Source organism: Natator depressus, chromosome 2 (assembly GCF_965152275.1).
Source record: "Natator depressus isolate rNatDep1 chromosome 2, rNatDep2.hap1, whole genome shotgun sequence".
NCBI lineage: Eukaryota > Metazoa > Chordata > Testudines > Cheloniidae > Natator > Natator depressus.
Window position 1 is genome coordinate 218706827 of NC_134235.1, and position 18149 is coordinate 218724975.

General features: G+C 42.5%; 1 protein-coding gene across 3 annotated transcripts in view; it reads left to right on the forward strand.

The window, feature by feature from the left end:
* Positions 1-18149, forward strand: part of CDK6 (cyclin dependent kinase 6) — a 184332-nt gene that overhangs the window by 132296 nt on the left and 33887 nt on the right. For all 3 annotated transcript variants that reach the window (XM_074945919.1, XM_074945920.1, XM_074945921.1), the window contains exon 5: positions 13067-13176. In XM_074945919.1, the coding sequence (XP_074802020.1) occupies positions 13067-13176 (110 nt within the window). The remainder of the gene's footprint in view (positions 1-13066; positions 13177-18149) is intronic.

Below are 18149 nucleotides of genomic sequence, written 5' to 3' on the forward strand. Positions count from 1 at the left end.
GGCAAAAGATGAGGGGAAAGCATCGAGAAATCAGTACATAAAGATTGTTTATTTCCCTTCCATACTGCAGGTGCGGACACATGAACAGATTAATTATTGGTTCTTAAATGATTCCTTAATACCATATTTTCATCAAATTAGGTAATACTGTGTTGTTGGAGCACACACCCATTTTTGAGCATGTTTAGTTAGGAAATCACATCCATCCTTCTTATTTATCTCAGTGGAACTTCAGAAGAGCCCTCCTAAAAGGCAAGAAACATGCATAATGCAGAGAGAGGATAGTTAAGATTGAAGCCAAGTTCCATTTCAAGCCTTACTTTTAGTACCCTATAACTCCGTCTAGTAAAATTGATTTGCCCTGAAAATTGTCATGGTTACTCATAAGGCTATGGGGAAATTTTCTGCAAAGTCTGAAGAAAATTGGTCAAGCTACTTTTGAGTTACAGGTCATTAAAAGTCATCCTGAATATGAAACTGGTCAGTAGGAGATCCGTAGTAAAGTTTCAACCAGTGTTCCATTCTAAGTCTAACTGAACAGTTGGGAATAACACCAGAGATGCTTTTTAGTTATTATGAGAAGCCCATGAAGCCAACATGGAGATGGCTGTATAATCTCATTCTTTGTACAGAAGAAAATAGAGCTAAAAAAGATGCCTCACCCAAAGATAATGTGAAAATCCTGATGAGCAAGAATTGAGCTAAATAATTCAGTTTTAGAGCCACATTAGAGATCTTATATGTCTATAAAAGATATTTTACAGATTGTCTTTAGTGAAACAGAAATGTTTCATTCATGGGCGGCAGGTATCATAGTCTGGAGGGCTATTCCTCCCCAAACAGCCAAGCGTGGCCCTCGCATGCTCCGCCCCCAGGCCTCCTCCTGCTTCCCACTCGGTATGGCTCCGGTCCCCGGCATGGTGGCCCTGGCTTGGGCTGGGCCTGTGCCACCAGCCCTCACAGCACTCCGTGGCTGCGGCCACACTGCCCACCCTCACGGTGCTCAGGGGCTGCAGTGGCACTGGGGCTGTGCCGCCCACCCTCCCGGTGCTCTGAGGCTGAAGCCACGCCGCCTGCCTTCCCAGTGCTCTGGAGCTGGGGATGTGCACCTGCCCTCCTGGTGTTCCGGGGCTGCAGCCATGCTGCCTACCCTCCCGGCCCTCTGAGGCTGGGAGGGGTTGTGGCTGAGTCGCCTGTGCTCCGGGCCTGGGGACGCTTGCCTGGGGCAGGGGCTGGCTGCGGTGGGGGGCTCTGGGCTCCAGCAGGGGGTGCGCAGAAGGAGTGGGGCTGGAAGCCAGCCTTCCCCAGCCAGCTGTTCATGCACCACCCATGGTTTGAATAGGGAAATGAGCCAGAATCCTGAATAGCAAGTTGGGGAAAAAAGGCACAGGTGTGGTTCATTAGAAACATCGTAGCCACAATCACAAAAACAGAAGACACAGAAGAAGAATTTTGCTTGTATTAAATGAAACTCTTTATGAATTAAATTAGTCCTGAAGGAACCTGTAAAACAGATAACTATGTAAAAATATCAGTGACTCTAAAGTCTCAAAGAAGATTGAGAAGACATTTAATGCTTTCATTGACCTCCATCTTGACACGTCTGTCAAGACAAAGATCCCGACAAAGACATACAGACATAACTACGTAAGAACACAAGACTGGCCATACTGGGTCAGACCAATGGTCCATCTAGCCCAGTACCCTGTCTTCATACAGTGGCAGTGCCAGATGCTTCAGAGGGAATGAACAGAACAGGCGGTCAATGAGTGATCCATCCCCTGTTGTCCACTCCCAAATTCTGGCACACAAAGGCTAGGGATGCTAGAGCATGGTGTTGCATCCCTGACCAGACCGGACAATAGCTATTGATGGACCTATCCTCCATGAACTTATCTAGTTCTTTTTTTAACCCAGTTACAGTTTTGGCCTTCAGAACATCCCTGGCAACAAGTTCCACTGGTTGACTGCGCATTATATGAAGAAATACTTCCTTTTGTTTGTTTTAAACCTGCTGCCTATTAATTTCATTGGGTGACCACATAACATAAGAACTAGGGGAAGGAGTAAATAACATTTCCTTATTCACTTTCTCCATAACAATCAAGATTTTATAGACCTCTGTCATATCCCCTCTTAGGCATCTCTTTTCTAAGATGAAAAGTCCCCTTTGTTTTAATCTCTCCTCATACGGAAGGTGTTCCATACTCCGAATCACTTTTGTAGCCCTTCTCTGTTCCTTTTCCAATTCTAATGTATCTTTTTTGAGAGAGGGTGACCAGATCTGCACACTATATTCAAGATGTGGGCGGACTATGCATTTATATAGTGGCATTATGATATTTTCTGTCTTTTCTGTTCCTTTCCTAATGGTTCCGTTAGCTTTTTTGACTGCCGCTGCACACTGAGCGGATGTTTTCAGAGAACTATCTACAATGACTCCAAGATCTCTTTCTTGTGTGGTAACAATTAATTTAGACCACATCATTTTGTATGTATATTTGGGATTATGTTTTCCAATGTGGATTACTTTGCAATTATCAACATTGAATTTCATCTGCCATTTTGTTGCCCAATCACTCAATTTTGTGAGATCCCTTTGTAACTCCTTGCAGTCTGCTTTGGACTTAACTATCTTGAGTAACTTTGTATTGTCTTTTCCACCTTACTGTTTACGCCCTTTTCCAGATCATTTATTAATATGTTGAACAGCACTGGTCCCAGTTCAGACCCCTGGGGGACACCACTATTTACCTCTATCCATTCTGAAAACTGACCATTTATTCCCCTACACTTTGTTTCCTATCTTTTAACCAGTTACCCATCCATGAGAGGACCTTCCCTCTTAACCCACGATTGCTTACTTTGCTTAAGAGCCTTTGGTGAGGAACCTTGTAAAAAATGGCTTTCTGAAAGTCTAAGTACCTATTCACTGGATCACCCTTGTCCACATGTTTGTTGACCCCCATTCAAATAATTCTAATAGATTGATGAGGCATGATTTCTCTTTACAAAAGCCATGTTGACTCTTCCCCCAACAAATCATGTTCATCTATGTATCTGATAATTATGTTCTTTACTATAGTTTCAACCAATTTACCTAATACTGAAATTAGGCTTACTGATCTGTAATTGCCAGAATCGCCTCTGGAGCCTTTTTTAAACATTGGCATTAACTATCCTACAGTCATCTAGTACAGAAGCTGATTTCAATGATAGGTTACATATCACTGTTAGTAGTTCTGCAATTTCACATTTGAGTTCCTTCAGAACTCTTGGGTGAATACTATCTGCTCCTGATGACTTATTACTGTTCAACTGATCAATTTATTTGACAGCCTCCTCTATTGACACCTCAATCTGGGACAATTCCTCAGATTTGTTTCCAAAAAAGAATGGCTCAGGTGTAGGAATCTCCCTCATGTCTTCTGTAGTGAAGACCAATGCAAAGAATTCATTTATCTTCTCTGCAATGACCTTGCCTTCCTTGAGTGCTCCTTTAGCACCTCGGTTGTCCAATGGCCCCACTGACTGTTTGGCAGGCTTCCTGCTTCTGATGTACTTAAAAAAAATTGCTGTTAGTTTTTGAGTCTTTGGCTAGTTGCTCTTCAAATTCTTTTTTTGGCCTGCCTAATTATACTACAATTGACCGTCATATATATTTAAAGATACTGAGGAAAAAAATTCAGTTACACCTTCCTCTCAGTGAAACAAGAATTATGGCTAATGGATACCAAAGGAAAGACCCATTTATCTGTTCTTCATATTATTCAGTTTCTGTCATAAATTCATGTACAATTATAATCAAAGGATTGGCTTCTATCTTTGATTCAGTGTCACCCCCTATTAGCAACCCAAGTCCATAGTCCATCACAGATTCAGGCAGGTTGCCCAAGATTAATGTAAATCTAGTGTCAGTAACAATTTTGGGAATACTGTCATAAAAAGCCTTTGACTACAGAGTGGACCTCCGTTGCAAGTAATCCAAATTTTTTGATTCAGCAGTAACTTTGTAAACTGGATTATCCGTGTCTTCCACTGAATTGTCATTCTTACTTCCTCACCTTTTAGACTGGGGATAGACACTTTTCACTGCTATTCCTTTTACCTGTTATTGTTTTCCATGATAATCAAACCTCCTGGCAGAAGTTATATGGTAGTAAAAAGAAATTACAGGAATCAGGGTAAATAAAATTTATCACAAAGTTTTCTTTCATGGAGAGGATATCATACAATATTTCATAGCATTCATTCCATACCCATGGTACCTTAGCTCTGTAGAAAGTTTTAGCTCTTTGTTAGAACACAAGATTAATTTCCTACACACTGATGGATTTTTTTTATGGGAAACAAGTTTTAACATTGCTTTTCCATTTTGTGTTGTGTCCAATATTATTAAATGAATGGATACACGTGCCCATAGACCTCAAAAAAAGTTTGCTCTAAATGTGGAACGGATTCTGGTTACCAGAATGCAAAACCTGAAGTTGTAGTGCAGTCTTCCTTTTACTGTATGTGGCTGATAGATCCTTATAAAAATGAATCTGCCACCACATCTCATGTATTCTCTACAGATGTTCCCCTCCCTCATGACTGATCCAAAGCTAGGGTGACCAGACAGCAAATGTGAAAAATCGGGATGGGGGTGGGGGGGGTAATAGGAGCCTATATAAGAAAAAGACCCAAAAATCGGGACTGTCCCTATAAAATCTGGTCACCCTATCCAAACCCCATTTAAGTAATTGCAAAGAATCCCTTTGTCTTCAACTAGGGCCTGATTCAAAGCCCACTGAAGTTAATTTTAATCAAAAAATGAAATTATTAGTTTATCCTTAAGTATGTTTAGATGAGCAAATAACAAGAACAGCCTTGAACTCTACAGATGAGTAAGCATAACTACCGCTTTAATTTTCACAATGTGAAACAATACTTCTGAGCTCACCAATAAGAAATTTTTCAAAAATGTCTCTAAGCACTAAGTCTCAATAGGAAGTCATCTCACTATTGCCATTTCCCCTACAAATGTGATATCCAATGAGCTCAGCATTCCAAGGCAAATCAGTGCTCGCATCAGGAATGTCTAGGGAATAGGGTACCCCCTTACTGTCCTGTGCAGCTACGTGTCCTGGGTCACAGAGAGGTGAGATGAGTAGCTTCAGCATGGTCACTGTTCTGGGCAACAGGTTTGGCTGGGCAGGGGTAGGTGGAGCCTTGAATCCCCCACCTGCCCCCCCAAACATGCAAGTCAATATAGCTGAGCCAGTGTAGACACAGGATATAGCACTGGCACAGAATACCTCCCCTCTGAGTCACAAACCGAACCCTAGTCTGCCCCTGGGGCAGTGCAATTATGCATTGCTCTTTACTTAGGGCTTGTCTTCCCTACCATGCTAAATCAGCGCCGCTGCGATCGATGCAAGGTGTTGATTTAGCGGGTCTGGTGAAGACGCAATATGTCGATGGAGAGCGCTCTCCCATTGATGTCATTAATCCACCTCAACAAGAGGTGGAACCTATGTCGACAGGAGAGCGTCTCCCGCTGACATCGTGCAGTGTAGATACTGTGTTAAGTTCATGTAAGTTATGTCACACAGGGAGGTGGTTTTTTACACCCCTCAGCGATGTAACTTATATTGACTTAAGCGGTAGTGTAGACAAGGCCTTAGGGCTTATGACAAAACTAAAATGTAGTCCTTTACTTGTATGTTACTTATCCCCTTCTCTCACCCTTTATGTGTCTTTGCCTTTTCTAGACTGTATGCTATTCAAGACAGAGACTGTGTCTTCATCTGTGTTTGGAAAGTGCCTAGCATGGTGCAGATGCTACTGAAATCTAAATAGATAGCCTAAGGTGAAATTCACCCCTGTGAATTAAATGGGATTTAAGTGGGATATAAATGGTGCATAGGTTTTGTGTTGGCCCTCTCAATTTCACTCCTAGTGAGCAGATACTTGCTCATAACTTGGCTTTGTGCCAGATATAAATGGTCGAAAGTGGCTGGGATTGAAACTGCTGATGTCAGATGCTCCTAGAATCTTCTGATACATTAAGATTGACAATTTTATGTTTCACAAAAGGTTATATTCCTCCTTGCCCTCTCCTGCAGAGCTCTGCCCCTGCATATGTCTCAGCTCTTCTTCCCTCATACTTGCACTGGGTACATTTCCTTCTTCCTCTTTCAGGAGTAGGAAACCAGATGACATTTTGGTAGAATTTTGGATGTTTAATTGCTTCTATAATATCACCAAGAAGCTTCTTTCATTTATTTTCATTTGGAGATGCTGCCTAGATCATTTGATATTTGACCTGACAGAGCAGTGATCTGTAGCCACTGTAAACAGCTTTAGTCCCTGCTTGTCTGGTGAGTGGGGACCTGAATTGTGACTTGGTATGGTGAGGAAAATGTTTCTACCAGGTCCCAACCTACAAATTACTCTCAGCCTTTTTGTTCTTGGACTAATACAGGGGTGGGCAAACTTTTTGGCCAAAGGGCCACATCTGGGAATAGAAATTGTATGGCAGACCACGAACGCTCACAAAATGGGGGTTAGGGTGCGGGCTCAGGGTGGGGCTAGAAATTTGTTCAGGATGCAGGAGGGGGCCGGTCCGGGCTGGGGTGGGGGAGTGCAGTGCAGGGGTAGGTGAGGGCTCCAGCTGGGGGTGCAAGCTTTGGGGTGGGGCTGCGGATGAGGAGTTTGGGGTGTAGGAGGGTGCTCCAGGTTGGGACTGAGAGGTTTGGAGGGTGGGAGCGGGATCAGGGCAGGGGTAGGAGCATGGGGGGGTGAGGGCTCCAGCTGGGGGGGTGAGCTCTGGGGTGGGGCTGGGGATGAGGAGTTTGGGGTGCAGGAGGGTGCTCCGGGCTGGGATCAAGGGTTTGGAGGGCGGGAGGGGGATCGGGGCTGGGGCAGGGGGTTGGGACATGGGGGGAGTCTCCGGGGTGCAGGTTCCAGGCAGCGCTACCTCAAGCGACTCCAGGAAGTAGCGGCATGTCCCTTCTCTGGCTTCTATGCGAAGGCGCGGCCAGGTGGCTCTGCACATTGCCCTGTCTGCAGGCACCGTCCTTGGAGCTCCCACTGGCTGCGGCTCCCGGCCAATGGGAGCTCTGGAGGTGGTGCTTGGGGCGGGACAGCATTCAGAGCAGAGTCCCCTGGCTGCCCCTACATGTAGAAACCAGAGGGGGGCCATGCCGCTGCTTCCAGGAGCCGCATGGAGCGGCCCCCGACCCTGCTCCCTGGCTGGAGCGCCGGAGCGGGTCAAGCCCCAGACTCCGCTCCCCAGCAGGAGCTTGAGGGCTGGATTAAAATGGCTGGTGGGCCGGATTCGGCCCACTGGCCGTAGTTTGCCCACCCTTGGACTAACAGATAAAGTATTAGTTTGATACTCTAGTCCACCTAAGCATCCAATTGATGAGAAAGCAAAAGGCAGCTGGACAGGATAGGACAGCAGCCATTTGGCATGGGAGGGTTTGAATGCAGCAAGAGGAAGGGAAGAAGACTGGGTGAAATTATGGAGAATCAAAGGGAAGGTGGTGGGGGTGTCAGATTAGAGAAAGTGAGGGAGGTAAGAGTGAGTGGGAAGTGGCAAGGTTTGAGGGAGTGTTAGCCTGGAGATTAGGGGCAGCAGAGGTGTGCTGAGAAGAAGAAGCAAGGGAAAAACTGGCATATGGAGGGAAGGCAGAGCCAAGGGAGAGGAACTGGAAGGTGACATTGTCTACTTGGAAGGACCTGGAAGACCCTCAGGGAGGAGGAGCTAAAGAAACCAAAAAGGCTGGGAAAAGAGAGGCAGCTGAAGAGAGGAGCTTGTTTAATCAGAGGACTGAAGTTCATCCTGTTGAACCCCCCTTGCTACAGTTGTGGCCCCAACATTCCATTTTAGTGGTGTCGGGTATAAAGGGTTAAGCAACACATAAAAATGCAGAGGCATGCTTTTTTATGCTAAAAATGTTACTTTATCAAGCTGTAATGTCGAAGTTCTCTCTTTCTCTATGATAGGGCCCCTCACTGATTATGTGGCTTAGCTAAGCACTAAGACAGTGCAGTGTTAAGAGGAAGCGATGAGCTAGTTGTTCAGCTCACCATATCCTGTGTTCAGAATAATTTTCATTTCTACTTATCTGTAAATGTTAATGGAATGTCCACAAATATTTGCTTGGTTTCTATGGTGAAAAAGAGTGAGTGAAATTATGTCAAAACCAAACTACATCATACTGTATTTCTTAAAAGAGGATCCCTAGCAAGATAGGCGTTATCTGTGGTTATTACTTATGTGCAAGTTGACATTTGATAAATAACAATCATTTTGAGATTCACATCTTGAAATTCAAACTTGCACATTGCAAACCCTGATACGACTCGGACCCTTTTGTAGGTAGACAGTAAAGATCAGTTTATCAGAACACAGCCCAAGGCAAACAATTTCCCCTCTCAGTATGAAGCAATCCGATATTTGTCAGAAATAAACTTGCATGCCTTTTTTTACAGTGTATAATTGTTTAAATTCCCTAATTATTAAGAACCAGATGCCCCCTCTCTCGAGGTAGCTAGATATACAGACACATACACACATACTCATGTGTGTGTGCAGCACAGAGGGGAGCAAAGTTTCAAGGAAGTGGGCCAGGCAGTGGTCATGTGGAAGGAGAGGTTCCCATGCTACATGCTTTCCCAGTCCTCTGTAAATAGCAGCGTCCCCTCTAAGTGTACAGTTCACATTCGCTCTCTGCTACAAATTGAGGTGTGTGGCCAGCAGGAAGGGAGCAGCTGCTGTATGTGGCATGCTTCCCTGGGAAAGGAACTGCAGTTATGGGGTAAATTGTCACGGAGGTTAGTGCTGGTCTGACCAGCATTCAATCCTTTACCCTGCCCCAGAGCAGTTCACTGTCACACTGAGGGAGCCAATGGAATCATGGAATGGGAAACTCCCAGTTCGGGGTAATGTCTTTAAAAGTCCAGGAACTTAGAATAAATCAAAAAATCATATTTTGCCAAGAGGGCCCAGAAGTTGGAAATTCTAAATTAGAGACTGGTGGCAGCAAACACCTTTCTTCCATAAGGTCTAAACTCTTGGCCTCCTGATCCAGCCAGGTGGCCCGTGGGTATTGTTGTCTGGACTTTTCCATGGCTGCTTGCATGACTGTGGAGTTGGGTGCAGCATGGAAGAACAACTCCGCTCCCTTAGTCGGGACAAAGTACTGCTTTTTTGCTCTCAGAGTAGTAGGGGCACAGTTCTTCCTTAACTGACGTGTGCCACACAGTTCTTCCTGGTTTCAGCATGGCCTCATTGATTAGGAGTGCTATTCAGCTAGAGCCTGTAGGCTCTGGGCTATCCAGTAGCTTGTGTTGGAGGCCTGGACCTCCTCTGAGGGGATTTGGAACTCTTCTCAGGCCAGACGGTGGTCAGAAGGAACAGGAAATATGTCAGCCTGCACCGCCTCTTATACCCTCAGAAAGGAGCATGAGAAGAGCAGGATGCAGGTGCAGACCAATGGATACTACTTGCTAGAATTCTCCAGTCTCAGGTAGATGAAGTGCATGTGTATCAGTAGTGGAATACACATAAGGACCCAGCACCTGAAGAAGGAGGATAGGGCTCAAGTTTGAGGTCTTATTGATGAGGGAAGTTTAGTGGCAAGACCCTTATTAGAAGCTGCAGTCGATGCTGCCAGTACTGCTTAAAGATCCATGGTGACTGCTATAGTGATGTGCCAGGAATCTAAGACCAGATTCACACTAAAATTTAGGTCAACCCAGCTATGTTGCTCTGGGGTGTGAAAAATCCACACCACCTTTTGAAGCCCTGCCTACCTGTTTGATGCTTCACCTGTCTATGAAGGTTGCTTTCCTCATTGCCATCACCCTCGGATGAATGGGTAGGTGAACCGGGGGCCCTAATGGCACACCTTCCTTGCACTATATTTCGTAAAGACAAGGTTTCGCAACAGCTCCATCCAAAATTCACCCCCTAAAGTAGTATCGGAATTTCACATAAACCAGACTATCCACTTAGCTGTGTTCTTCCCAAAGCCCCATGCTTCCAGCTTAGAGAAGAGATTTCATTCCTGCCATATGAGATGAGCTTTGGCATTTTATTCTACAGAGAACAAAAGATATCAGAAAGTCACCTGGGCTGTTTCTTGCCAAAGCAGAACAAGCTGTTTCCTCCCAGAGGATCTCCAAGTGGATCTCTGGCTGTATCCTGTTTTATTAGCTGGCACACCTTCCTCCCCCACATGGAGTATAGGCTCATTCTGCAAGAGTACAGACAGCCCCAGTAGCAACATTCCAAGAAGTACCTCTGCTTGATATTAGCAAGGCAGCAACAAGTTCCATCCACACATTCACAAGGCATTGTGCCTTGAGTCCAATCCTCCTCCGCTGATGTATTATTTGGAATAGTGGTTTTACAAGCAACCATACTGCCTGCATCCTCACACCCTCCTCCTCTATGAGTACTGCTTGTCAGTGACCCACAACAGAATACACATCGGGATCAGCAATTGAAGAAGAAAGGAAACGTACTTACCCTTTGTAACTGGAGTTCTTTGAGATGTGTGATCCCAATCTGTATTCCACTACTCACCCTTCTTCTTCTCTGCTTCAGATCCTCTCTGATTCATGGTAAGAGGGGGAACTGGAGAGGTGTGGGGCAGCAACACCCCTTATACGCTTAGCACAGAGCAAAAGGAGAACAAAGGTGTAAGTGTGGCCCAGTGGACGCTACTTGCTAGAATTCTGTGGTCTCATGCTCATGGAGTGCATGTGTACCCACAGTGAAATTGAAGAACGACAGTTATGAAGGGTAAATAACTTTCCTTCATTTTGTGTGGGGAGGCCCACTTGGATCTCAAGTTCAGAATCTGCAAGATTTGGTCCTGTTTCTCCTATAGGTCTTCAGTTGATGCTGCTCCTCCCCTTCTGTTAGGCGGCTGCCCCCACAGCTGAAAAAAAAAAGAATATGTGGAAATTCATGACCCTAGAAATCTCCAAATTTTTTAAAGTAATTTTTCCTATCCCATGGGTTTCTCCCCAAAGGCCCTAACAGAATATACGTGCAGACCAAACATTGAGAAATACATTAATATCGTTAAACAAAATATTGAAAAAGGAACTCCACCTGATTCAGCATATTTCCTGGGCAGCCTTTATCAGTGGTGTTCATAATGGCATCCTGACCTCAAATTAAAGTTCATTGGAATGAACTTCTGAGGGAGAGTTACCTTCCCCTGTACATATGTTAGAAAAGCATCCCTATTTGACACCAACCAATCAGAGAAAATTAAGGGATTACATTATGCCTTCTTCTGTTGCTGTGCCAGTTTACATAGGCATGTATCTTGAAGTCAAAGTTGGCTCAGCTCAGCTTTATTTTGCGCTAAGTTATTGAACTGTTTCAAAAATAAATTTTATAAATAGCGATCAAAGCATGTAAAAGAACTTTTAGCAAATATGACACTTGTGTAAATATCCTTGAACTTCCCTCCTCTATCCATTCCACACCTCCAGATGCTGTCAGGGCATGTAATGATTGTAATAAATGTTGTATTTGCTTTTGTTTCAGCTGGCTCCCAGCAGCAAATTCAGCTGATTACTTGCATTGTTATTTCTGCTAAGAGGACAATTATATTGTTGTTATTTAAAAAACCCACCTTTGTCATATGTTTCTGAGTACTGGTCTTTAAATTCAGCACTCACCATTTTAAATAATGTGTATTTTAAAGGTATTTCTATCTTTTACTTTGCAATTATTTCTTTTTCGGTATCTTTTTAAATTTCAGTTTCATGAGCCTAGAGAAACACTGCACTTTCCAACACATGTATTTTTGTATCTCAAAATTAATGCAATAATTATAAGACCCTTGTTCCCTCTTTATAACGTTGTCTGTGGTTTATAACTACAGCATACTACCAATACAGTATTGTCCTTCAGCTGAAGATCCTGCTTCTTTAGGGCTGGATTCTAACTGTACTGAGGCGTAGGAGAGGAACCAAGCAGACATGCCAAGCCCACAAAAAAAGTGCAGAAATCGGGCTTGTTTTTGGCTTAATTGGCTTGTGAGTTTCTTGTTGGTTAGTTTTTAGCTTGTAGCTTGTTGCTTCTTCTTTTTTTTTTTTTTTTTTTTTTGATGGGCAAGGGGCAAGCAGGGGCAAGGGGGGGAGAGAGTCAGGGATGCACAGCGGGCCCACCACAGTCCTAGACTGCATGCCAGGGGATCCAGTCACATAGAGTGTTGGGGTTCTTTGGCCTTGTTTGAAATGGGATTAGCTTGATTTTTGGCTTACTGTGAAAGTCGGGGTGCTTATTTACCCTCTGAAAGTTGGCAACTGTGGAACCAAGCTGTGATTCTGAAATTGTGCCCTAGCCATATGGTGACTCAGTCAGAGATGTAAGGGTGCAGGCATGCTGGAAGGTTCATAATTGAGCCTTAGTCTTTAATGTGTACAGTCAGAACCACCTGTATCTAGGTCTATGGTGGGGAAACAAAGTGATAAATATTAACTGTCTGGTATTTCTTTGTGGGCCCAATTTGCAGTACTCATGCAGCCCCTAGTACAGCGCAGTACCTATAAGACACAGTCCCTGGAGGACTGACTTCAGTAGAGATATGACAATTTACAATTTGATTTTACAATAGATTTTAGGGACAGATTTCAGGGATATTTTAGGTCAGCAGAATATCTTTAATCAGAATATCTTTAATCAGGTTGGAATTTGGTCAGGATACCACACTTAATATCCCTACTTCTGCAGAATATGCCATGGAAGCTTTAATGGCCATAAGTGAGTTGGGACTAGGTTTTTTGACTCATCCTTTAAATTAGTGTACAGTGCCTTCAAATACCACGATTCAGAAGGAATAATCCCACCTATTGACTCCTCCACACCACTTCTGGCAGCACCTGGATTTTCTTTAGAGGACTGTCATCTATGCAGTGACCAAACCTGGCCATCCTTAGTGTGTGAGACCATACAAGCTTAAGGCAATCTGGGTCACTGGGCAACCCCACACACTAGTTGGTATTTCTGCAATTGAATATTTCTCCTAATATGTTCCTCTTTGTTTTACAGGTTGTCACTCTGTGGTACCGAGCTCCTGAAGTTTTGCTTCAATCCAGCTATGCAACACCAGTTGATCTCTGGAGTGTTGGCTGCATATTTGCAGAAATGTTCCGTCGAAAGTAAGAGATACTGTTTTGTCATCATTATTTTTAATGTGGAAATTATGCAGAAATATACAGTACTATATATTGTAACACTGTATGCAGTAGAAGATTGGAAGCATGTTTTATTTACAGTTGGAATTACAAAAGCCCATTATATATAATTCAGGGTTGTGACTTCCATCTTGGATTTTTTTTGTGAGTCTCCCACAGCCCTTTTTAAAACGTTGTTTTCTTTTACAAAAGCACATGTGAACACTGAAACAAGAACATAACACCTGAATCCAGATGGCTGAGATATAGATAAATAGGGGCTGAAGGGTCTGTTGATAGAGGTGAATATTGTAGGGTTCTGGAAATAATTTGTTTTGAGGAAGGAAGGACATAGCCTTCAATACGACATAGCCATCTTACTTCTGGAGTTTGCGCTTTTTGAGTTCCAGATGTTTGCTTGTAGTCATCTCTTGGCATACTTGAGATCTGGAAAGTCACTGTAATGTCAATTTCAGACTGAGGTGGGAGTTTTTGAAGAATAAACTGTTTTGACAATGTCTAGGGTAATGTAGGTAGTAAAACTTAAATGTAGTCAGAAATAAGACTTATTTTTGGCTGATTCTGTTAAATTAACTATCAGTGTTGGCAACCCCCATTTTTTAATGTTCTCTGTATACATATATCTTCCTACTGTATTTTCCACTCCGTGCATCTGATGAAGTGGGTTTTCGCCCACGAAAGCTTATGCCCAAATAAATTTATTAGTCTCTAAGGTGCCACAAGTACTCCTCGTTCTTTTTTCAGTATTCTCTTGAGTATTATACTTACTTGATCTTATTATCCCATATAATGCATTTTGGATGAAAACCAGAAACTACTGCAGGAATTATATGGTCTTACTATACAGTCTATGGTGACATGCCTAGAGAAACCTCATACACCATTTTGGAACAGCTACTGTGAAATAAAATGATGTACCTTTTAAATAAATGAATATGAAAATCTAAAGGAAAATGGCTCACCTTTGAGCTTAAAAATGAATAGTCCGTTTTTTACAAATTACAAAGGTGTAGCTACAGTACCATGGCCTCTAGAAACAACCATGCGATAGCAATACTTCTTGACAAAGATGAATTTGCGATCTATGAAGTTCAGAATGCTAATTGAAGCCTTGCAAAAGGATTTTGGGATTTCACTGTTTATTAATGTTAACATATTGAAATATATTTGTTCTTGGGCTTATTGCCTAGTCAAATGGCCAGAGTAGATTTACTACACTCCACCCTCTGTGTGTGACTCATAAATGAGATCAGAAAATGAGAATGTGGATTTTAGGAGTTTCAGTTAAGTCCTCCATTGCAAACTTTCAGATACTAAATTTTATTCCATAGAAGGTTCACAATGACACTGACTTTTCCAAGATTTCACTTGCAGCATTAAAAAAAAGTTTCATTTTTGCATTGATAATGAGAGTAAAACATGACAACCAAACAGAGAATGCTTTATGATCTGCTCAAAAAAATTTTTTGTCATCTATTTTACAGTACTTCCCTAGATGAAATATTGCCTTGTATAAACCCTATAAAATTGCCTTGTGTGAACCCTATAAATTAAATTTTCATTTTTTATAACGCAGCATTCACTTTCCAAATCCACAAATCTAACATGATCAATTGAATTAGGAACAATTGTGCAAATTCAAATATTGGATTAAGGGTAAAAAATGGCAGATTTTTAGCAGAAATAAGATTTGATTTCAAGCAGAGTTTGATACAACCAGGCCTTCTGTTGTCCCTGCCAAAGACAGGGTCATTTTGACATTCTCAGTCCTAAATCTGGGAGACAGTTAAAAACTGTGTATGTCAGGAATCTGCCAAGTGTATATGTGCTACGTTGTTCAGTTAGTAACATTATGACTTACAGATAATGATATTTGAACATGCAGGAGCCCAACATATGTCATAAACCCAATTTAAGGCTTCACTGTCATTAAACTACAGTGAATAGCATTGAATATCTTCTTTATGGATTGTTGCATTGAGTCAATTTTGCAATAACCTTTGTATGATATATGTTGTCTTTTTAACATCCTTAATAAATTGCAAAAGAGACTGTATTCTACTGTGGACGTGGTGGCAATAAACTGTAAAATTTTGCAAACTCGCATGGATTATTTCCAAAACGTTCAATAAGTGTAGCAGCTACTTCTGCTGAAAAATAAATGAATTTAGCTCACTACCCATCTGCTTTTCATCTGGCATTGAGGGGGTGAGAGAAGGAGAGTTGTTTTTGTTTTTTTTAAGTTTACCTGTTGGTCCAGCATTCCAGCCATCCTTTTCTTTTTGCCAAATCACCAGAGACTTATTTTCCATTCCTTCCACCATTCTCCTTTGCTTTCACTTGAAAATATTTTTAAACTTCTGTCATTTCTAACTGCTATTCTGATGTTCTCTTTATATCAGATGAGATTCTGATAGCCTTACTCATGTTGAGTGTTGTCTCATTCCCAGAATAATTTCAAAAAAGTCAGTGGGACTATTTGTGATATAAGATACTACTCAATATGAGTAAGGCTATCCTACTCCACAAGTAGTCCCATTGACTTCATTGGAACTGTTCTGGGAATAGGATACTAACCAGAAGCAAGGCTATCAGAATCCTGCTCATACTGCTTACAGTGACCCAAAGGCTGCAAAAGACTGGTTATGCTTGGATTAGCCAGAGTATAGGTCTTATTTCAGATTTGTGTGAATGAAATATAACTTTCTGCTGAATCAGCCTTAATCATAGATCAATAGTAGAGGTTTTTTATGTTTTGCAAGGCACTTCCCCATTGGCTCGGATTCAAGGATATACACAAAACTTTGTGCCCAGCCTGACGCAGGTGATCTAAATGGCAAGTTATATGAGGAACAGCCTGTCATCAGTTAGAAAACTTTTTTTCATCATTCCAGCTGAAATTATACAAAATTTTGCTGTGGTTGCAGAAGTGGATAAGTTTCTGTAAAGCCTGTTGTCAACAATAAAGCATCATGTAGCATATCACTCGCAACAAAGTACCATGCACCTTAATACCAGCTCATCTTTATCAATACAGTGCTTATTGCTACCCTAGAACAAGTGCTTCAGTGAAGGGTGAAGAAGGTGGTTGAAGAGTCTGTGGTGTAGCTGACCTGCACTCAGCGCAGACCCAGAGGGGAGGAGAGGACAGAGGTGTACCTGTAACAAGCTTGGGGTGAAATCCTGACCCCAATGAACTCAATGGTAAAACTCGCATTGACTTCAATGGGGCAGGATTTCACCCTTGGTCTTTATGCCATGGTGTTTATTGGTAGTACTTGGTGTGCTGTACTGTGAATCATTCTTCATTGAGCTCCCCTTACCATTTCTTCTTATGTACACACATTATGGATTAGCTCCTGGCCACACTGAAGTCAGAGTGAGTGGCGCAGTTACTTCAATGAGGCCAGGATTTAGTCTGATTTTTGTTGGTAACAGAAGAGTGGGATGAGTGGAGCCCATGTTCCTTTTTTAATCTTTGACACGTGTCAGTAGTAACATCTCTGGAGTCCTTTATTCCATATGGTCTCATTTCAGACCCATGCTAGTTCTTCAGTCAGGTGCATCCCTGTGCTTGAGAATATCTAGTCACTGATTCCTCCCTATCTTGGTGGGCACTGCACTGTAGATGTGGAGCTGCTGGAGTATTTCAGTTTATTTACAGCCTTCCTGTATCTCTCTGCATAGTCAGCTCTCCCTCTCTTTGCAGCTCATACCCTAAAACATATCTTTCTAGGCCCCCACTGCTGCTTGGACAGATTTCTGAAATGCCACACTGAAGCAGAGAGAGAACAGGGTCATCAGATGCTTTTCAAAACTATAAATATCAGAAAAGGTAAAAGGAGCGGAGACAGCAAGAATTGAAAGGATAAGAGAAAATAAGGAAAAAGGGAGACATCTCTGACTGGATATTGAGGAGAGAGGGTAAAAAAATTGCCATGCAAAGACATACGACATACGAACGCTGCTCATACCTATGGATTTCCCTGTAAAGTGGCAGGCCCCTTAAATGAGATGTAAGAGAAAACTGGTATCTTTATCATGCAACGAGTTTCAAACACCAAGTTTGAAATCATATTATCTTGTGTTTTACAGTGACATTTAAACCAGCGTATCTACTGGACCAAGAGCACAAAAACCTATTTAGCAAGTATCCACTTATCTGTTTGGTATTGGTGGCAGGAAAACCTTTTGTTTGTTTTTAAAAAATTAAGGTGGACAGTGCTGCTTACAGTTGTAATAGCTCCGCAGCTCAATTTGCAACCTTTGAACCAAGGTTTGATACAGTTTTGGCCTGAGTGAGTTTTTGCCATTTTTGGAAATTATCTTGCTTTGTTACAAGAATGATTTAAGTGCAAGTGCCATAAAAGTTCAACACAGACCAGAGCAACTGTACTGGGAGCAGATTTCATCCCTTGGAAAGATCCAGTCAGCACTGAGGACTTCTGTACTCTGCACTTTTTCTCCTTTATTCCTCTGCCATTCATGTTCATAGGGATGTGTGTGAGGCTGATGGTTTTTCCAAACCAGACCTAATGAAACAGGATTTTTCTTCCTCCCTAGACAAGTGGCCAGTCTATCAGAGAGATTTTTCTTTTCAGAATTTCTACTGGACTCTTGGATTCGTATAATCAAGACTGGCTGAACTCAGGCCACTAATTTAACCCTTTGTTTTCCCAGTCTGACAGGTTAACAGTGACATCTACTAACAGACAAAGGAAAGGCAGAAGTGTGCACTGGTCCATGCTGTTCTAGTATGTTGACAAACAGTGTTTTCCGCTCAATCCTAAAGCAGTGGCAAAACTCCCACTGACTCTGGATACAGGACATATGCACATTAATGAAGGGAAGGAAGGGTGGACAATCAGAGTAAGTCTGAGGATTATCAAGCAGAAAAAAAGAGGTAAGAGGTCTCAGGACAGTGATGTTGTCATTCA